Source organism: Monodelphis domestica, chromosome 4, assembly GCF_027887165.1.
Source record: "Monodelphis domestica isolate mMonDom1 chromosome 4, mMonDom1.pri, whole genome shotgun sequence".
Lineage (NCBI taxonomy): Eukaryota > Metazoa > Chordata > Mammalia > Didelphimorphia > Didelphidae > Monodelphis > Monodelphis domestica.
In genome coordinates, this window is record NC_077230.1 from 416,109,923 (window position 1) to 416,131,683 (window position 21,761).

The following is a 21,761-nucleotide window of genomic DNA, read 5'->3' on the forward strand; positions in this document are numbered from 1 at the left end:
CCCGAAACCACTTCAGTCTGTGCCTCTGATTCCTCTGGAAAATGGGGAACCCCCAAAGTTCCTCCCTCCTCTGGCTCAGACTCTACACTCCAGGGACTCCCTAAGTCTGTACGGTCTAGGGAACATCCCCTGCATTAGGAGGAGGCATTCCTCAGAACCAGGAGCTCCCCATCTATGCAATCACAGACCTCATCATAAGCAGAACAGAAACCTGAAGACAAGGTGACTGGGGGGAAGGCTCCTAGCAGCTGGTCAGTCAGGAAAGACTGCAGGGAGAAGGCAGTTTCTGAGCTGAGCCTTGAGAGAAAGGAGGAATTTTAAAGAGGAGAGGGTACATTTTTGGGCATGGGGCACAGCATGGGCAAAGGCAGGGAGACCAGAGATCTCCTCAAAACCCAGGTGGCTGGTGTTGGGCCTGAGGGTGTGTAAAGAGAAGAACAAACCAAGTCGCACTCCCCACTCCAGATTCCCAGGCTGCTGACTTTTGGGGTACCCACCTTTCCCTGAGGACCAGCAGCCCTCATCCCCCATTCCTGTAGGGCTCAGGGGACGGGAAGGAGGAAAAGATTTGGAGGAATAGAACTTTTGGACCCCTGTCCTATTCCCAGCTATCCTGGTTCCCGTCACAGAGAATGGGGATCAAGAGAAACCTGGACACAAAGGCAGCCTCTAATATTTGATGCATTCATTTAACCCAATTCAAACAAGCATTTATTAAGCACCAAATGAGTGCCAGATACAAAAATAATCCCTTCCTTCAATGGCTTTATAGTCTCGGGGGGGGGGGGGATTTCTCTGAATCTCAATTTCATCTGTAAAATGGGGATAATGTCTGGAAGATACAAGATGTTGTGAAGTACTATATGTCAGTTATTCGTTTATTCCCCCTCAAGATGTCAGAAAACAAGGACAGCAAGGTAGCACAGGATAGCAGCATTGGAAAGAGCACCAGGCCTGGGGTCCGGAGGATCTGGGTTCAAATCTGGCCTCAGATTCTTCCTAGATGCATGACCCTGAACAAGTCACTTAATTCCAATTACCTAGCCCTTGCCACTCTTCTGTTTCAGAATTGAGACTGAGACACAAAATAAGGGATCGAGGGGGGGGAGGTGGAGTTAGAAAACATCAAAGTGTAAAAAAAATCCACAGGCTTCAGGAAAAAGGGTCAGAGGTCAGAGAAATTGAGATAGTCAGGGCTCAGAGTTTAAGTAAAGGAATCTCTGCTGCTTTTCCCCTCTCTGAAAATAACTGGGCAGAACTCTCTCCCTAGTGTACTTTCCAGCTCTAAGCATCATGGGCCCAAGAACAGTCAGAGGACTCATTGGGGGAGGCAGGGAAGGACAACCAGTCTTCATATTAATTTGAGCTAATTATCATCTCACCATGACAGAGAAAATCAGGTGACACCCTCCATCCAAGGAGCCCCAATTCTGGTTGCAGATCACTGAAGGGGGACCTCAAAAGCATCTGGGCCAACCCATGCCTAGACAAGAAGGCTCACCCCCACAGAAGCCTTTGCCTGAGGGCCTCTACTTAGGAGGAAGTCACTGCTCCCCACCCCACTTTGGGAAGGCTCTGATGGGAGGGCAGTATTTCCTGACACCAAGCCCTCTTTGTGATAAAGACCTATTTTTTTTCCCCTAGAGCTCAGTTCCACAGCAGCTACTGATTAACTATAAACTTTGATAAATTAAAATTTCCCTTTCTGGACTTGTTTCCTCAACTAGAAAAAAGGAATAGGGGCCTCTTGCCAAAGATAGCAAAGGAGAAATGGGCAGTGTTGGAGAGACTATGGAAAGGCACATTAATACATTGTTGGTGGAGCTGTGGATTATCTAACCATTCTGGAGAGCAACTTGGAATCATGCTCAAGTAACTAAAAATGCTGCATCGCAGAAATGTCAAAAAGGACAAAGGCAAGGGGCAAAAAGATCCCCAATATACCAAAACACAAAGTATTCCAGGCTTAATGTAGTTTTGCAACACCGTGCTAATAGCAACAAGGTAGTCACCAATCAACCAGGGAAGGACGAAACCAATTAGGGCACATGAATGTAATGGAATATTGTTGTCCTGTCAGAAAAGATGAAAATGAACAATTCAGAGGACTTGTAGAAGACTTCTAAGAACCAAAGCAAACAAAACAAGGAAAATCTTAGACAGGATGCCTTCAACAATAGAAATGGAAAGACTTCTTCCCCCTCCAAAAAAAAAAAAGATCTCTGTTCAGTATGTAATTATGATGACCAAGCTCTGCCCCAATCAAAGCTGAGGAAATGTGTCTCCCTCCCTTCACTGCAAAGGTGAGGGGCGATGAATATACAATACTGCATATGCTGTCAGGCACAATCAATGTGTTGGTGATTTTTGCTAAGCTGGCTTTTTTCTTCATTTTAAAATCTTTGTTACTAGGCCAGTTAGGTAGCACAGCAGATAGAGTGCCAGGCTGGGGTCAAGAGGACCTGGATTCAAATCTGGCCTCAGACACTTCCTAGCTATGTGACCCTGGGCAAGTCACTTAACATCCATTGCCTCAGCCTTGCCACTATTCGAATTGATACTAAGACAGAAGATAAGGGTTGTTTTGGGTTTTTTTTTTTATTTTGTTACAAAAACAACTCACTGGGTACAGGGAGGGATATTTTGGAAATGAACATGATAGAATAAAAAATGGCAATAAAAATAAGGCATAAAGATTTTTTTAAATGGGGAGTCTGGCTATTGTGAAAGGGAATTTTTTTATTCCCTTTGTCTATTTTAAGTTAATAAATCAGGAACTTGAAGTACCCCTACTTAACAAAGAGATTTCACACTTAGTCATTAACACTTAGTCCTAAAAGACCACAAGCACTGACCCCCACACACAACCCCTACTGGCAGAGCTAGGCAAATTGAGAGATTTTGATTAGTTCCTGAGATGTGATAGACAAGCCTGTCACAGTGAAAGGAAGGAGAAACTAGAGACAGGAAGTGCCATGGAGAAAACTGCTTATAAAAGGGAGCTGAGGGCATTCTGATTCAATTCTCCTGCCTTGGTGGCTCTTGTTGAAAGAGGGATTCTTCTGCCTGGCACTTCTGCATTGGAGAACTTCTACATTGGTGGCTTGAGGAGTTTGGCTTTGGTAACTCGATTGGGCTGAGGAGACCCTGGCCAGACACTGACAGCTCTTCTCCTGTCTTCCATGGGACACTCTCTTTAGTGAAGCATTCAGATCTGGACTTTGTTAATTTAGCTAAGCAATATTTTCTACCTCCTTCCTACATTTCCCTCTTTACTCTCTACCCTGCTGTAATAAAGCTACTAACATCCTCATGACTTGAGTTAATTTTATAAATGGCGACCACAATAATTCTTTTTTACCACTATTACATTTGGCCACCCAATTTTAATTATTACACTATAGATTTAGGAAATTATTTTTTAAAGAATTTGAGTTCCTTGAGGGCACAACCTGCTTCTCTTTTGTCTTAGTAAATTTAAGGAACTTAAAAAAATACCTGTGGAATTATAATTCTAGAATCCTATAATTCATTATATTCCTTCAGACGGTGCAGCTCTACCTTGAGTAAGTTGGACACAGTAGGAGGAAAGGAATTGTTGGATCATAGATTTGGAGTTCAAAAGGACCTTAGAGTCTGAGTACAACTCCCACCCCTTTTACAGATGGAAAAACTGAGGGTCCTGGAAAGTGATTTCTCCAAGGTCTTTCAGCTCAGAAGTAGCAACATCAGATTCAAACACAGGCCCTATGACTCCTAATCTAGGATTCTTTCTCCCCTCCCCTCACCACTACACACACACACACACATACACACACACACACACACACACACACACACACACTCAGTTGGTCAGAGTAATTTTGGGCAGGAGTGGTCCCATTTTCCTGATTGCTTGCCACCGCCATAAGAACTCTAGCCTATCAACCCCAAATAAGTGTTTGGGCTGTCTTTAAGCCCAGGTCCCAACTCCTGGCCCCTGATGATCCATCTTTGTTTTTTGGTTTATTTCCCTGTTAAATTTTTTTATTTTTACATTTTTTCCATAGTTACATTATTTTTTTTGTCTCCCTCCCCCCTCCTGGAGTTGATAAGCAATTTCACTGGGTTATACATACATATCTATCTATCTTTTTTTAAACCATCTTTGAATCATAGATTCAATGCTAGAAGGAGCCACAGAGGTCATCTACTCCAATCTTCCTTTTTTTCTGATCAGGAGAAAGAGATGCCCCAAATGATATGGTCATGCCATTAGTAAGGTAGTAAGGAGAAGGCACAAAGCTGACGTTAAACACCATATATCTTCTGACTCAACTTCCCACCAATAATGTCCCCTACCCCATGCCTGTCCTGCCCTTCACCTTCTCTAGGTTGGGTCTCTGAGCTCTAAACAGAAATCCCATCTGGCCAAGGAGCAAAAGAGAGGAAGAGGGTGGTAGCTGGGTTGCTCATCGGATTGAGAGTCAGACCTAGAGACAGGAGGTCCTGGGTTCAAATCTGACCTCAGGCACTTCCTAGCTGTGTGACCCTGGGCAAGTCACTTGACCCCCATTGCCTAGCCCTTACCACTCTTCTGCCTTGGAGCCAATACACAGTATTGACCCCAAGACAGAAGGTAAGGGTTGAGAGAGAGAGAGAGAGAGAGAGAGAGAGAGAGAGAGAGAGAGAGAGAGAGAGAGAGAGAGATTGAGAGAGAGAGGAAGAGGTATATTCTAAGGAGATCAGGGGGGAACAGCCTTTTTGAAGGTGTGAACGTGGGAAAAGGGACTCAGAAATCCCCCTCCCCCTCCCCAAAGGAATGTAAGATCTTTCCAAACTAGTAAGAAACTACTTTCGGGAAGCTGGGAGCCTCCTTTCCCATAGAATGAAAGCAAGTTCTTTGAGGGCAGGGCTTTTTGAACTTCAGCCTTTCCATCTCCACTGCCTGACTAAGCTCAACAGGGGAGTCTGGTAAGTGTTTCTAGAAGACCTCAGAGAAGCCAGAGCTAGAGCTGGGGGAGGCTCTCCCAGGCCATCTCTTCCAACTCTCAATTTATAGGGAAAGAAACTGAGGCTGAGGAACTTAAGAGGATCATAGAGCCAGAGCTCAAAGGGGCTTCCCAGGCCCCTCCTTCTAGAGTTAAGGAAACTAAGACCCAGGAAGGTGAGGGACTTGACAAAGGTCACACAGAATCACAATGAGCCAGTGGAAAGAACACTGGTTCTAAACTCGAAGATTTGAATCTTACTTCAGAACGTACTATCTATATAGAAGGTCAATAAGAGATAGAGTAGATAGATAGAGCTCTGACCCTGGAGTTAAGAAGACCTGAGTTCAAATCTAGTCTGCATTGACTAGCTGTGTGACCCAAACAAGTCACTGAACTGTTGTTTGCCTCAGTTTCCACATTGGTAAAATGGGGATAATAACAGTTCCTACTACAGTTTTTGTGAGGATCAAACAAGATATTTGTAAAGCACTTAGCACAGTGCCTAGCACACAAGAGATATTCAAAAGTGTTTAAATCCTTACCTTTTATCTTAGTATTAATTCTAAGACAGAAGAGCATCAAGGGCTAGGCACTTGAGGTTAAACGACTTGTCCAGGATCACACAACTAGGAAATGACTGAATCCAGATTTGAACTCAGGTCCTCTCAACTCTTGGCCTAGCACTCTCTCCACTGTGCTACCTAAATACCCCTGCTTCATTTGATTCTCAGAAAAACTTTGTAAGGTAGGTGCCAAATGTATTCCCATTCATTCAAACTCAGAAATAGCTCGCCCAAGGTCACACCGTATCAGAGGTACGATTTGAACTCAGGTCTTCCTGCCTCAAGTCCAGTATTTCACTCACTCTCCATCAGGTGACTTCTTGGCAATCAGATAACAGGCCCTGACCTCTCTGGCAGCCTCTTGGCAATCAGACACTAAGCACTGACTTTCTACTGTAAACTAACAAAGACAGTCAATCTGGTACACGGGATTTGGAGTCGGAGGACCTGCCGCTTAGCTAGCTGTGTGACTTTAAGTAAGTCCCTTCAATTCTCAGAAACTCCTTTTCCTCCTGTGTAAAATGAAGATGTTGGATCAGATGATCTCGGAGGTCCTCGTCAGCCATAAATCTCCCAGTCAATGAACCTCAAAGGCCAGCATCTGCCTACCTGAGGGAGGCAAGCACGGGGTAGGTCACCCTAGCATGACTCAGGGCTCTTTTGTGCTCCTCAGAGGCACCCCACCCCACCAGCACACACTCTGGCTGCTGGCCACGAGGAGCGACTGAGTCACACTGACAGTTGCCCCAACCTTGCGCCAATGCCATCATCCAAACTCGGGGTTAATTAGTCATTTGGTCCTTTGGACTTTGGCCCCCGGGGCAGAAAAGTCATTCTGATCTGATTAGTCCTGCTTCATCTTCTCTTCCTCCTCCCCTCCCCAAAGCTCTGTCCTAGGCCCTCTTGTCTCTACTCACTGACTGATTCAACCATCTCAGAGGACCACAGTTGGAGGGGACTTTAAAGGCCACCAATGTCCAAGAACCTCATTTTACAAAGGACAAAACTGAGGCACAAAGACACCAAATGAACTGGCTTTGGCTCAGTATCTGAGGAGGAATTTGAACCCAAGTCTTTCATTCTCAAGTCTTATCAACTCTGCCCAGTTACCTCCCATTCAGTCATCTATCCCAGGGTTCTAGCCTTAGCTAATGATTGCCAAATCCTTCCTCAGAGCTTCAGGCCCTGGTTTTCCCCCCGCTGCCTCCCGGGTACCACCCGCTAAAATCTCCAAAGGAACCTGGCCAGATCCAAGCTCAGCCTCTCCCCACTTAAAGCTGCCCTCCTCAGCCCCTCCAGCCCACCACTGACAGTTGACACTAATATCTCCCCAGTACATGGGCTCAAAGTCCCATCAAAGAGCTTCACGGCCAAATGCCGAAGACGGGGCCAGGCCCTTCTCGCCTAAAACAAGGGCTGAACTGAAGCGGCAGTTATTAATTTGGTGTTTAAACCGGGCCAGCTGGAGGAGGCAGCAACCCACCCCAAACCCTGCAGGCCCTGCGTGGCTGCAGGGAACTCAAGCTGGACAGACCCAGACTCAGAGAACAAGGGATTTTTTCCTAACTAGACCAATGATTTTGACTGGATAGAGGGAAGAATTCCTTCTGCCAATGGAAGGTGGCACCTCCTCTGCCACTTGAAATCCTTTTTTTTAAACCCTTATCTTTTGTCTTAGTATCAGCTCTAAGGCAGAAGAGCAGTAAGGACTAAGTAATTAGGGTTAAATGACTTGCCCAAGGTAACACAGCTAGGAAGCCTCAGAAGTCACATTTGAACCCAAGTCCTCCAGACTTCAGACCTGGCGATCTATGCTCTGTGCCACCTAGCTGCCCCTGCCATTTATAATCTTATAAGAATTACCTAGAATGATGAAAATTTGAGTGATTTGCCCAAGGGTCACATAGCAAGTATGGGTCAGGGACAAGACTTGAAATTAGGTCTTTCTGGTTCTGAGAGCAGCTTTCTACCCACTAAGCCACACTCTCTCACACATTTCTGTCATTGACTAATATCTGGGGGTGCAGCAGCTGGGTGGCTCAATGGATAGAGAGCTAGGCCTGGAGAAGGGAAGTCATGGGTTCAAATTTGGCCCTAGCCACTTCCTATCTGGGTGACCCTGGGCAAGTCACTTAACCCCCATTGTCTAGCCCTTACACTCTTCAGCCTTAGAACCAATTCTGGTTCTAAGACAAGAAGGTAAGGGTTCTAAATAATAATTAATAATAATAATATCTGAAGGTTGTTTTGAACTGGGCCTATGATTTTATTGGCATAAGGACCCATTACCAAAGATGGCCACCACTTCACAGCACCCATCACTCCCAGAGTGCCCCTACCATCAACTCCCCACTCTCCCAGGCTGAATTCCTTCTGTTGAGATAAGGGGCCACCAGGCCTTTGACTAAGGAGGCTCACTTGTGCCTCAGTTTTCTCTTCTGTAAAATGAGGGAACTGGACATTGATGGCCTTTAAGGTCCCTTCCAGGTGTGATCCTACGAGATGAATGAACCAGTAGGTGAAGAGAGAGAAAAGGATCTGGAATAGGCCTTACCATCAGCCTTAACTCTAAACCCCGTAGTCCCCTAGACCCGCCATTTTAGCTCCCAATGGATCCTTAAGTCTTGCCACCTGCCCTACTAAGAGACCCGCCATCTTAGCTCCCAATAGATCCTTAAGTCTTGCCACCTGCCCTACTAAGAGACCCGCCATCTTAGCTCCCAATGGATCCTTAAGTCTTGCCACCTGCCCTAATAAGAGACCCGCCATCTTAGCTCCCAATGGATCCTTAAGTCTTGCCACCTGCCCTACTAAGAGACCCGCCATCTTAGCTCCCAATAGATCCTTAAGTCTTGCCACCTGCCCTACTAAGAGACCCGCCATCTTAGCTCCCTATGGATCCTTAAGTCTTGCCACCTGCCCTACTAAGAGACCCACCATCTTAGCTCCCTATGGATCCTTAAGTCTTGCCACCTGCCCTACTATGAGACCCACCATCTTAGCTCCCTATGGATCCTTAAGTCTTGCCACCTGCCCTACTAAGACCCGCCATCTTAGCTCCCAATGGATCCTTAAGTCTTGCCACCTGCCCTACTAAGAGACCCACCATCTTAGCTCCCTATGGATCCTTAAGTCTTGCCACCTGCCCTACTATGAGACCCACCATCTTAGCTCCCTATGGATCCTTAAGTCTTGCCACCTGCCCTACTAAGACCCGCCATCTTAGCTCCCAATGGATCCTTAAGTCTTGCCACCTGCCCTACTAAGACCCGCCATCTTAGCTCCCAATGGATCCTTAAGTCTTGCCACCTGCCCTACTAAGAGACCCGCCATTTTAGCTCTCTATGGATCCTACAGACTTCTAGCTGGTGCCACCTGCCCTCTGAGGCACGTTAGGACTCTTGTGACTTCCTGTCTGCCCTAGACGGAAACTCTTTTATATGTTCTCCCCTCCCCCAAACCACCCCCCAAGTTGGAGTGAGCCTCAAGAGATCAGGACCATCTTGATTTTTCTATTTGTAGCCCCAGTGTTTGGCACCCAGCCAGTGATTCATTCATTCACTGCTCACTCTTAGGACAGCTCTCTAGTCATTACCCAGAAGGTTTTCCAATACAAAGGGACTTCCAAAGGGGGAGCATCATTAACATCTGGGACAGAGGGCAAGGATCTCATAGCACCTAAGTGGTACTTGAAGAAGGCTAGAGATTCCAAGTGGCAGAGAAGAGGAAGTGTATTGTAAGGTAGAGGGGGGGAACAGCTTGTTCAAAGGCATGGAGGTGGGAAAAGATTATGTCCTGTATGGAGAACAGCTAGCAAACCAGTCTGACTGGAAAGGAGAATTCAGGAAGAGAGGTAATAGGAAATAGAAGAGTAGAAAGGTATGTGAGAGCCAGATTGTGGCAAGCTTTAAATGGAGAGTTTATGTCTTATCCTCAATAAGCTCTCAGATCCCTTCCAGCTCTAAAATCCCATGAGATAGTGATCTTTGACCCTCCTCTCTCTCCCTCACCCCCAGCGTCCAATCAGTGGCCAGGTCCTTCTTCTGGCATCTCTCTCCTGTCCGTCCCCTTACACTCTCTCATCTCTTCTCACCTGGATTAGTGCAACAGCCTCAACTCCCTTCCTTCTGTCTCCCTCCTCTCTGGTCCATCCTTTCACCCAGCTACCAAAACCCTAAGGTATGAGAGCTGACTGTGTCACTCCTCTGCTCCAGAACCCTAAATGGCTCCCAAGCTGTGAAAGAACAAAGTCCAAACTCCTCCATCTGGGGTGCCTTCAGAGCGCTCTGTGCCTGTCCTTTCTAACATTTATTGAGTGCCTGCTAATGACACAAGGCTCAGGACTGGCACAAGAGATCCAAGGTGAGCAGTGATTTGATTTTGCCCTCAAGAGAGCTACTATCAGGGGACAGCTGGGAAGCTCAGTGGATTGAGAGCTAGACCTGGGTTCAAATCTCACCTCAGACACTTCCCAGCTGGGTGACCCTGGACAAGTCACTTGACCCCCATTGCCTAGCCCTGACCACTCTTCTGCCTTGGAGCCAATACACAGTATTGATTCTAGGATGGAAGGTGAGGGGGGGTTGTTTTGTTTTGTTTTTTTAAAGAGGGTTACAATCTAAAACCTGTGGCTGATCAATTCATGGGCTTCAATAATGGGGAGAGACTCAAGAACCCTCTTACTGTATTTTGTGTGCACTCAGTTATTTACTTATTTGAGGGGCAGCAAGGCATGGAGGACCAGCCTGGAAGGCAGAAAGACCTGCATTCAAATCCTACCTCTGAGTCATCCTGACAGAGTGGCCTTGGAAAAGTCACCTAAAAACAAAGCAATCTAGGCGATTCTGGCCTTCGTGAGCCAGAGAGAAACTGAGTCACATTGGGAGAGGGAGTCCTCCTTGTGGAAAAGTGTGCGTTGAAGAACTAAGGCACTCCACAGCTTGCTGACTGACTACTAAAATACAACACGATCAAACCTGTAACAGTTCAATTAGTTTCTCTCCTAAAAGTATTATAAATTTAGAGGTTTACTGAAGATTATTAGAAATCAAAGATAAAGAAAATGCAAAATAAGAAAGCACGTGCCTAGGCACATAGCCCATTCACAGCCACCGACATCTTGCCTGTGTGTGCTTAGAAGCGGAAGAAGAGAGAGCAAGTAGGCGGTTTAAACACAAATGCTGATCTCGCACTCAGGTGAGGACTCAGGTGAGATTATAGGGCATTCTGGGAAGTGCCAAGGACTTCTGGGGATTGAAGTCCGGGGCTCAAACCTCAAACATAACCCTTCCTTCTCCTCCCTCCCCATGGCCAGGACTCCTCCACTCTCCTTCTCCCCATCTTCCCCGTGATCCGGAAAGAGCTCCAAGATGCCCACGTTCCCCTGTGTCTGAGGCTGCACCCCCAGGACAGGTCTGGGTCTCCTCCCCCCGGGAGCTCCTTGGGGGCAGGCTCTGCCTTTCCTCAGTCTCCCTCACCCCACGGGCTCCCCAGGAGCGGGGGGCCATCCCCCCATCTCCCCTACTCTGAGAGATGGGAGCCATTTGTGTCCCACGGGGCTGCCCTCAGAGATCGGACCCGGGAAAAACTAATCGGGGATTGAGGGGGCACAAACGCTCTCCTTCCTCACAGATCCGAGGGCTGCCCGGCTTCCCCCAGAATGCACTTTGGCCCAGACTGACCCCGACATGCGCACGCTGCTAGCCACAACATCGCCCCCTCCCTTTCCTTCCTGCCCCTCACTGCCCGCCGCCGCCACCACCGCTAACCTCCATCCTCCCAGACAGAGGAAAAGAGGCGCAAGGAGGAGGCCCCCCGACACCCGGTACGGAAGGGAGCTCCAGCAGGCAGCCCGCCCGCTCCCCTCACACTTCAAACGGAGGCTGGGAAAGAGGATGTCAGGGCTGGTTTCTGGTCCTCGCCCCGGGGCCCCCCAGCAGCCAGACATCCTGGAAGCCGTGAACCCCACCCACAGCCCGACCCCCACCAAGTGCTGGCCCACAAACCAACAGCCCGACCCCCCCAGAAGCCCAGGCTGGAGTCCGTCCCGAGAAGGGAGCCGAGGAAAGAGAGCCAGGAGAAAGGCTTCGGGGATGGAGACGCCGAGCTCTGGGCTCTGGAATCTAGGGGCCCCCGAGCCCTCACCCCAAAAGGCTTCAAAGCAGAGAAGGAAGGGGAAAGGGATGGGAAGGCGCCTCTCCCACCCCCCCAGGGAGAGGAAGTCCCTCCGCACCCCCACCGAGGGCACATCCCTTCCCAGGACCAGGGTCGGGAGTCGGCCAGCGGCTCCCACGGTCTCTGATCCCGTATCCTTGTCCCGTTTCCCTGGTGAAGTTCCCGGCCCGAGGGGCAGCTGTCCTGCGCCCCTAGGAAGGAGCCAGAGGTCAGAGCCTGAGAGATGGAAGAGAGCTTCCAAGTCGTGGGTCCAAACTCGTTTTGTTGTTTTTCAATCGTATCCCATCCTTTGTAACCCCATTTGGGGTTTTCTGGACCGAGAGGCTTGCCATTTCCTTCTCCAGCTCATTTTACAGAGGAGGAAACTGAGGCAAAGGGGGTGACGTGACTTGCCCAGGGTCACACCACTAGGAAGTGTCTGAGGCTGGATTTAAACTTGGGTCTTCCCAGAGCTCTATCCACAGCACCAAGAAAACCGAAGACTAAGGAAGAAAGATGAGGCACACAGCAGGGCAGGATTTGAACCCAGGAATTCCACCCGGGCTCCAAGTACAGAAATCGAGCTACTGCACAATGCTGGATCCAAGGCAGATGGTCCGAGTCTCCTTCTACCAGGCTGAGGGTGGGGGAGAGGCCCCAGGATGAGGAGAGGAAGCTCTCCTCTTGATTGAGACCTTGAGGCTCCTTCTCCCTATTAATACCAAACCGTAGAGAGGGCAGACAAGACAGACCCCCCCCCACTGCCCAACACATTCACCCCAAGACTCCCCTGAGAGGAAAATTCAAGGAATACCAAAGAGGGTCACTCCCCTGCTCCTTAAACTCCAATGGCTCCCTATGGCCTCTAGGATAAAAGACAAACTCCTCTGTTTTCCCACCTGTATTATTACATATCATATCACTCCCTTTCATGGACCACAAGTCCATGAACTGACCTTCTTACTGTTCCTTATACCAGATATCCCATCTCCCACCTCCACATCTTTGTCTTAGCTCTCCTCCACGCCTCCTTATCTCTGCCTCCTGGAATCCCCAGTTCCACCGAATTTGAGGATAAATGCTTCTTCGTGTCCCAGCCGCCAGCAGCTCCCCCCATCAAGTTAACTTACGGGGTGGCAGCTGGGTGGCTCAGTTCTGTTCTGAGCCCCAGCTTAACTGTACAGTAGAAAGAGGGCTGCGTCCGGGGCCTCACAGCAATGGGAGGTGGGCGCTGTTATTATCCCCATTTTACAAATGAGGAAACTGAGGCAGGCAGGGGAGAGCAGCTTGCTCAGGATAAGGGTTGCAGGCTAGATTTGAACTCGATCCACTGAGCCACCCAGCCACCTTGGCCAGGCTGCCATGTAGCTCACCACAGGGCAGGACCCCATCCTGGCTTTCTAGGATCCCAGAACCATCTGTTCCCCCAGAGCTAACCGGGCAGAGAGTAGCATTAGAGCCGAGAAGGACCACAGGTGCCATCCCCGCAGAGAAGAGGAAAAATGTGTCCAAGTCATCCGCCGTCAGAATTTGAACCCAGCCCTGAGAAGCAGGGTTTGGAGCGGGAGGGGCTGGGAGCTCTGTCAGTGACCGTCACAGTCTAGCATAATTTGGGCTCTAAATTTAGGACTCTGGTCCAGACACGATCCTCCCTCACACACCTTGGGGTGCTGCCCAGGGGCTCTGGGCTCCTCTCTGCAAGGGGAACCCCCTTTTCCAGAGGCCATGCCCATCCCCCCAACTATCCCCCCAAGGAAAGACGTTCTGGGCCATCCCCCCCGCAGACTCCAGCCCTTTGGAGGCGAGCCCCCACATCCCCTCCCCCAGGAACAGACCCCCCCCCAGCTTTCCCAGGGAGAGATTCCCCCCCCCCCCAGCGGCCAGCCACAAGCTACCCTGGGGCCCGGCCAAGGACACGCACTTTGGGAACCATCAGCCCTCGGGGACGGCGCTTCCGCTCTGAGATCCCCGGGGAGGGCGGCTGGCTGGCCGGGAATCCGGTGGGGGTGGGGCTGTCTGGGGAGGCCGAGGAGGGGCCAGAAGGGGCCAAACCTGGCCTCAGCCCCTTCCTAGCTGTGTGACCCTGGGCAAGTCACTCCACCCATCCATGTTAGACACAACACATCCTACTGCTTCTAAGGGGGAAGGGAAGGTCCTCCTTGGTCCTCAGAAGTCACACAGAACATGGAAGTGGGGGACGGAGAAGCCCCCAGACCTCACTCACCTTCCACACAGTGCTCCACCTCCTCCAAGTTCCGAAGCGTGATGCGCATGAGGCTGGAGTTCAGCATCAGCTCGTTCTTGTGCGCTGGCCACAGGTAGCGCGGGGCAGGGTTCACGAAGAAGATCCGGGTATCCCCAGTGGACACCTGGTTGTCACAAATGAGCGGATCTCCAAAGCCACCAATCACCACCTTGTTTCCACCATCAAGCAGGATCTCGTGGGTAACCACCTCTTTGCCCTTAAGGTACCGCCAGACCCGAACCTGGAGAGGAAATGAATGGAAAGGGGCGGCTCAGAGGAGGGAGAAACAGGATGCCCAAGCTTCCCAACCTGTGGGGCCCGAAAGTGCAGGGCTAAAATCCCTGGGGTCTCTGCCCTGACTGGGTGGGATCTTGGGGCAAGGCTGCCTGCCATGCCTGAAACATCCCTGATCCTCCCCTCCCTCCCTCATCTCTCCTCATCTCCCTCCCTCATCTCCCCTCACCTCCCTCATCTCCCCTCACCTCCCTCATCTCCCCTCATCTCCCTCTCTCATCTCCCCTCATCTCCCTCTCTCATCTCCCCTCATCTCCCTCTCTCATCTGCCCTTATCTCCCCTCACCTCCCTCATCTCCCCTCACCTCCCTCATCTCCCCTCACCTCCCTCATCTCCCCTCATCTCCCCTCATCTCCCTCTCTCATCTGCCCTTATCTCCCCTCACCTCCCTCATCTCCCCTCACCTCTCTCATCTCCCCTCATCTCCCTCTCTCATCTCCCCTCACCTCCCTCATCTCCCCTCATCTCCCTCTCTCATCTGCCCTTATCTCCCCTCACCTCCCCTCATCTGCCCTCATCTCCCTCTCTCATCTGCCCTTATCTCCCCTCACCTCCCTCATCTCCCCTCACCTCCCTCATCTCCCCTCATCTCCCCTCATCTCCCTCTCTCATCTGCCCTTATCTCCCCTCACCTCCCTCATCTCCCCTCACCTCTCTCATCTCCCCTCATCTCCCTCTCTCATCTCCCCTCACCTCCCTCATCTCCCCTCATCTCCCTCTCTCATCTGCCCTTATCTCCTTCTCTCATCTGCCCTCATCTCCCCTCATCTCCCTCTCTCATCTGCCCTTATCTCCCCTCACCTCCCTCATCTCCCCTCATCTCCCTCTCTCATCTGCCCTTATCTCCCCTCACCTCCCCTCATCTCCCTCTCTCATCTGCCCTCATCTCCCTCTCTCATCTGCCCTCATCTCCCTCTCTCATCTGCCCTTATCTCCCCTCACCTCCCTCATCTCCCCTCATCTCCCTCTCTCATCTGCCCTTATCTCCCCTCACCTCCCCTCATCTCCCTCTCTCATCTGCCCTCATCTCCCTCTCTCATTTGCCCTTATCTCCCCTCACCTCCCTCATCTCCCCTCACCTCCCTCATCTCCCCTCATCTCCCTCTCTCATCTGCCCTCATCTCCCTCTCTCATTTGCCCTTATCTCCCCTCACCTCCCTCATCTCCCCTCACCTCCCTCATCTCCCCTCATCTCCCTCTCTCATCTCCCCTCATCTCCCTCTCTCATCTCCCCTCATCTCCCTCTCTCATATGCCCTCATCTCCCCTCACCTCCCTCATCTCCCCTCACCTCTCTCATCTCCCCTCATCTCCCTCTCTCATCTGCCCTCATCTCCCTCTCTCATCTGCCCTCATCTCCCTCTCTCATTTGCCCTTATCTCCCCTCACCTCCCTCATCTCCCCTCACCTCCCTCATCTCCCCTCATCTCCCTCTCTCATCTCCCCTCATCTCCCTCTCTCATCTCCCCTCATCTCCCTCTCTCATATGCCCTCATCTCCCCTCACCTCCCTCATCTCCCCTCACCTCTCTCATCTCCCCTCATCTCCCTCTCTCATCTCCCCTCATCTCCCTCTCTCATCTGCCCTTATCTCCCCTCACCTCCCTCATCTCCCCTCACCTCCCTCATCTCCCCTCATCTCCCTCTCTCATCTCCCCTCATCTCCCTCTCTCATCTCCCCTCATCTCCCTCTCTCATATGCCCTCATCTCCCCTCACCTCCCTCATCTCCCCTCACCTCTCTCATCTCCCCTCATCTCCCTCTCTCATCTCCCCTCATCTCCCTCTCTCATCTGCCCTTATCTCCCCTCACCTCCCTCATCTCCCCTCACCTCTCTCATCTCCCCTCATCTCCCTCTCTCATCTGCCCTCATCTCCTTCTCTCATCTGCCCTCATCTCCCCTCATCTCCCTCTCTCATCTGCCCTTATCTCCCCTCACCTCCCTCATCTCCCCTCACCTCCCTTAAGCAGCCCTCCATCTCCTCCCCTGCAAGGCCTTACCCGATTCCCCCACTTTACGTGCTCCTTCCCTCCAGGAATTGTTTCCTGGTCATTTCCGTTTCCCTCCCTTCCGTAGTGTCAGCCCCCTCACTGTCTTATCCCCAGGAGAGCTTGAACAAATGCCAAATCTCCCTACTTTTTCCTCACCTCCTGGAAGGGGAGACTTTGATCCCTCAGCAATCCCAGGGCTTCTCTGTGAGGTGAGACACCCCTGTCTGGTGGGTCCTCTCCGCCTGCCTCCCTCCCACCCTCATACTGATCACTGCCTGTCGTTCCTCCCCCCAGTGCCCCGTGGCATGGGAGCCCACCACCATCGCACGGGCACGAGAACCCAGCCCGAAGGCCCATCCACAGAGTATGAAGCAGGGATCTATGGGTCCAGAGAGGCCAGCCATGCCGATCTGCATGCTGGGCCCTACATGCCCCTGCCTAGGGAACATTCAGAATAATAAATGCCGCCCTGCGCTGTTGTTGTGCTTTTCAGGGTGATTCTTCATGTCCCCATTTGGGGCTTTCCTGGCAAAGATCTGGGCATGGTTGGCCATTTCCTTCTCCACTTCATTTTACAGATGAAGAAACTGAGGCAGAGTTAAGTGACTTGCTCAGGGTTGCGCAGCTAGTAAGGGTCAGAGGTAGATTTGAATCCATGCCTTCCTGGCTCTAAGTCCTAATACTCTATCCGTGTCCACACTACCTATGAAGCTCTAGGCATTCCCCAGAAGGCAAACAGTCCCCAACAATCTGCTTTTTCCTCTAAAACTCAGTGTTATTTCTTCCATGGGGGACCTAAGCAGAGCTCCTGGTCTTCTTCATTCCTCAACCCTTTCCCTAAACAAAGGAAACCTTTAAAAAAAATTTTTTTTTAACCTTTATCTTCCATCTTAGAATCAGGGCTAGGCCATGGGGTCAAGTGACTGGCCCAGGATCACCCAGCTAGAAAGTGTCTCTGAGGTCATATTTGAACCCAGGACCTCCTGTCTCTAGGCCTGACTCGCCATCCACTGAGCTACCCAGCTGCCCCCAACAAGGAAACCTTTTTAACAGGCAAGATTAGCCCTGTCTCTGAAGCTCTGAGCTCTCTGAACCGAGGCTGCCCCATTCTCCCAGAGAAATGGCCACGAACCCCAAACCTCTGCTCACATCTGGCCTGACTCAAGGCTCACCCCAAAGCGCCCACACTCTTCCACAGGACGCAGGACTCTAAAGCCTTCTGGGACAGCCCAACGGACAAGAAAGTCATGGATTCAAATCCAGCCTCAGACAGGGGCTACCTGCATGCCCCTGGGCAGGTCACTTGTTAGCCATTCAGTGCCTTGGTTTCCTCCCCTGTCAAACAGGAGGGTTGGCCTAGGTGGCCCCTAAGGTGCCTCCTGGGTCCAAATTCCTGAGGACGCTCCCTTCTTCCTCCATCTAGGGGGTCCCCCTTCAGCCTGAGCAGCCCCAGGCCTCCCAGGCCCTGCTGCCCCACATGAAGAGGATGTAAAGCATCCTCGGGCCTCAGGGCTCCTGTCACTGCTGTCCTCCTGGTGGGCCCCCCTTTTCCCTTCCTCTCCTCCCCTCTTTCAGTCATGCCTGGCCCAGCTCCCCCAGAGGTGCCTGGGGACACACAGAAGCCTAGATTCAAGTTCAGGCAGTAGCCCAGGCCCCTCCCCTCCCACCCAGAGCCCTGCAGGCACGAGATTTGACAAACCCGTCTGGCAAGCCGGCTCCCTTCTGCCCTTCCCCCCTACTTCAGAGGACTTCGGAGCCCCCTCAGCCCCCAGCCGCGGGGGAGCCACCTGGGAGGTGCTGGAGAACTTCAGAGCGCTGGGCCCACCCACAGCCGCATAGAGCAGGTCTGGAGACCCCTCCCGGCCCGAGACTGAAGGCCAGCCCCAGGTTCTTCAGGCAGGGAGGAGATTCCACATTCCCTGGTGGAGGGCAGAAGTGCCCTGGGAAAAGGAGGAGGGGGAGGGGGTCCCTCAGGGACAAAGGATGGAGCCCCGCACTGTCCTTCAGGGCCCTCCAAGAACCCACGCCTGCTCCCCTCGGGGCCTTCTGGCTTAACTCCTTTAAGGCGCCCCCACCCAATCCTGAAGAGAGTGTCTGGGGGAGCCAGGGGGGCGGACACCACAAAGCACCCTTTCTGAGCAGCCCCCACCCCCACCCAGGCTGACGGCGGCTCGGAGCCCCCATCCCAAGCAGCCTCCCCCCAGCCCCAGGCACAGGTGGCTCGGGGCTCAGGGCTCCGAGTCCCGGCAGGAGGGTCAGCCTCCCAGTGCCTCCTCCAGGCCCCCTCCCACATAGCCACACCCAGGACCCTGGCAAGGAGGAAGTCGGGAAATCCTGCAGGGACTTGGCAAACTGCCTTCTGGTTCCCAGTCCTGGGGCAGAGTCTCTGCATCCAGCCTCCCGCTCTGGAGAGGGCGGGGAGGGGGGGGCCGAAGGCTCCCAGCTGGAGCCCGGGTCAGGCATGTTTTTGCAGGTCCCGAGTTTTCCAGGCCAGATGAAGGAGGAACGATATTTGGGCCCCGGAGGTTTGGGGCGGCAGCAGGGGAAGAAGGGGGAGCTCGGAAGTTAAGGAATCGCGCGGCGGCCCAGGGCAGTCGAAGGGAAGGGGGGATGAGCCCCGGCGCCTCTTCTCCCAAAGCAGTAGCAGAGGAGCCTCTGGGCAGATTGCACCCCCGCCCCGGGACTCCCCCCATCCCAAGGCAGGAGCCTCACCGGCAGCAAAGGAGACTCTCTGTCCCGCAGACGCCGTCCCCCCACGCACAAACAAACTCAAGGGGTTCCGCGGTTTGGTGGGGGGTAAACAAAGACCTGTCTGCAGCCAGGGCAGCCCCTCCCCGACAGGACAGAGGCAGGAATCCCGGCCCCACCCCCTCAGACACTCAGTCACCCAGACTTACTGCAGGCTTTTGCAAAGTCCAGACCGGCCCCCCCAGCCCCGCCCTCCAACACCTTTGGCAGGGACTCTGGGGACTCGGTGCAGCCCAGTGGGGGTCCTCACCTGAGCGCACACGCAGACACGCACACACCACAGATCGCAAGTTGCTCCCCCCCCCTTTCCCTGACCACTCCCCTGTCCGGCCTCATGGCCAGCCTCCAGCACCGACCAGGGGCCCAAACTCCCGGGGGGTTGGAGGGGAATCTCAAGTCCCTCCCAGAGACCCAGGAAGCTGAGGCTCCCAAATCCCCCTCCCCGGAGTCCTCAAAGGCTGAGCGGGGCTCTGCTCCCCGCAAACCGCTGGGAGGGGCACCCCGGGCTGCGGGACCCGGCGCGGGGGGGCAGAGTGTAAGCTGGCGCGGGCTCCCACACTTTAAGTCTAAAAATAGGTAATTACGGGCCGCGGCCCCTCCCCGTCTGGAGGAGCCGCCCCGGCCGGCCGGCCGGGCAGCGGGGCACGGGGGGCGCGTCCCCCCAACTTTCTGCGGCCGGCAGGCGCTCCCTGGGGCCCTCACCTTGCACGAGTAGGTGAGGTGCACGGGGTCCACGTTCAAGATCTCCTCCACAGTGCCCGTGAGGACCACGTTGGCCTCCTCCTCGCGCCGCTCCAGCTCGCGCTCGGGACACGTCCCGCCCCCGGCGCCGGCGGCCAGCCGGAGCAGGGCGGCGAGCAGCAGCAGCAGAAGCAGCCGGCGGCGGCCGGGCCGCGGGGGCCGGGCCGAGCCCGGGGCCGGCGGCGCCGAGGCCGGCGCGGCCGGGGGCAGGGGCAGGGGCGGGGCTCGGGGGCGCTGGCCGCCCTGCCGCTGCTGGCAGCCCATCACGCCCGCACCGGCTCCCTCCGGAGCTGCCGGGCAGGGCCGGCCGGAGCTGGCCCGAGGCCGGGGGCCGCGACTGAGGGCGAGAGGGAGAAAAGGGGTAGAGGGAGCCCAGCAGCCCCGGAGCCAGAGGGTGAGCGAGCTAGCGAGCTAGCGAACCAGGCAGCAAGCGAGCTAGGGATCGGGAGAGGGAGGGCGGGCACGGGGGCGGGCCGGGCCGTCCAGCCCCCGCCCCCGGGCCGGCCTCCCTACCACCCTGAGCCTACCGGCCCGCCCGGCGGCCCGCCTCCCTACCGGCTCCGCTCTCGGACTCGGACCCGGAGCCGCTGCAGTCGCAGCCTCGGGCTGCAAACAAAAGGAAGTCTGCTCTCTCGCGCTTGCTGGCCTTTCGGGAGAAGGGATGAAGCGGGGCGTGCTCCCCAGATCAGCCCCCAGCCAGTCTTCTCCTCCTCCTCCTCTCCACTTCCCTCGGACCCTGGGCCGCGGAGCTCTGGTTCTGGCTCTCTGGGCTTCCCCTGGGCGTCTGCCTGCGCTGCGCTGCGCCTGGCAGGGGGAAAGGAGAGAAGACGAGGGGAGGAGATAGGGAGGAGGAGGGGAGGGGAGGGGGGGCTCACGCAGCCCCCTCCCCCAGGCGCCCTCCCGCGCCGCTCGGGTTGCAGGCTGCGGAGACTCTCCTCTCCACCCCACCCCCGCCCGCCCAGGAAATGCAGCTGAAATCAGGTTAATGGATAATCTAGAGGAGACGTGACCGGACTGCCAAGGGGGGAGAGGGGGCAGGGCTGGGGGCTTCCTTCGGCGCCCTCCTCCTCCTCTCTCCTGCTCCGCGCTCCGCACCGCATCCAAGGGGAGGAGCAGAGCACAAGCCTGGCCCCCGCGGGGGCGGACCGAGAAGCCCGGTGTCCATCCCCTCCCTCCCTTGCCCCCTCCGCCCTCTCAGAAGAGTTTTTCCTAGGAAGCCCGGCGGATTGCTGTTCAGGCCTGGGCACCCGGGGGGTGAGCCGGGGAGGGCGGGGCAGGCAGAGATGGGGAGGTCTGTGGCCCAGCCCTCCCTCGTCCCACCTGACGGATCTGGGTCTGTCTCTGCGGTCCTGGGCCCGCCTGGGCCTGGAGGACCCGAGGGGCATCTGTCACTGGGAAGTGAGGAAACGGGGAATCAGTCAGTCAGCCAGCATTTATTAAGCGCCTACTGTGTCCCAGGCATTGTGCTGAGAAAGTGAGAAACATGCAGAAAACAGCCCCGTCTCTAAGAGCTCTCAGGCTAAGGCGAAGCGAAGGATCCCGTCCAAGCAGAGAGAGACCTGTGGGAGTGGACAGATGCGGGCCCTTCCCGGCAGTGTAGTCACGGTTTTCTTCGGGGTTTGGTTTGGTGTGAGCGCGCCCTTGCAACAAGGACCAATATGGAAGCGGGTTTGGCATGACAATCCTAAGAAAAGTTGGAAACCCACTAAACTTCCTGTGGACGGAGGGATTGTAGTTATGTTTTTAAGCCCTTCCCTTCCGTCTTAGAATCAATACTGTGTATAGGTTCCAAGGCAGAAGAGCGGGTAGGGCTAGGCCATGGGGGTGAAGTGACTTGCCCAGGGTCACACAGCTGGGAAGTGTCTGAGGCCAAATTTGAACCCAGGACCCCCTGTCTCTGGGCCTGGCTCTCCATCCAATGAGCCACCCAGCTGCCCCTGACAGTGGGTTTTTAGCTGGGACTTGAAAGAAGCCAGAGAGACCAGGAGAAAGAGGGGAGGAAGCCACGGATTCCAGGCGGGATGTCGGGAAAGATGTCCTGGGAATGAATTCA

General features: G+C 53.7%; 1 protein-coding gene across 4 annotated transcripts in view; it reads right to left on the reverse strand.

The window, feature by feature from the left end:
* Nucleotides 1-20,566, reverse strand: part of AGRN (agrin) — a 102,630-nt gene extending 82,064 nt beyond the window's left edge. Inside the window, exons 1-2 of one of the 4 annotated variants that reach the window (XM_056796057.1) lie at nt 19,670-20,566; nt 13,914-14,175 (exon numbers count right to left, since the gene is read on the reverse strand). In XM_056796057.1, coding sequence (XP_056652035.1) covers nt 13,914-14,175; nt 19,670-19,972 — 565 coding nt within the window. In that variant the 5' untranslated portion in view covers nt 19,973-20,566. The remainder of the gene's footprint in view (nt 1-13,913; nt 14,176-19,669) is intronic. The other 3 variants (XM_056796059.1, XM_056796058.1, XM_056796060.1) reach the window with 3 other exon arrangements.
* Nucleotides 20,567-21,761: the final 1,195 nt, after the last annotated feature.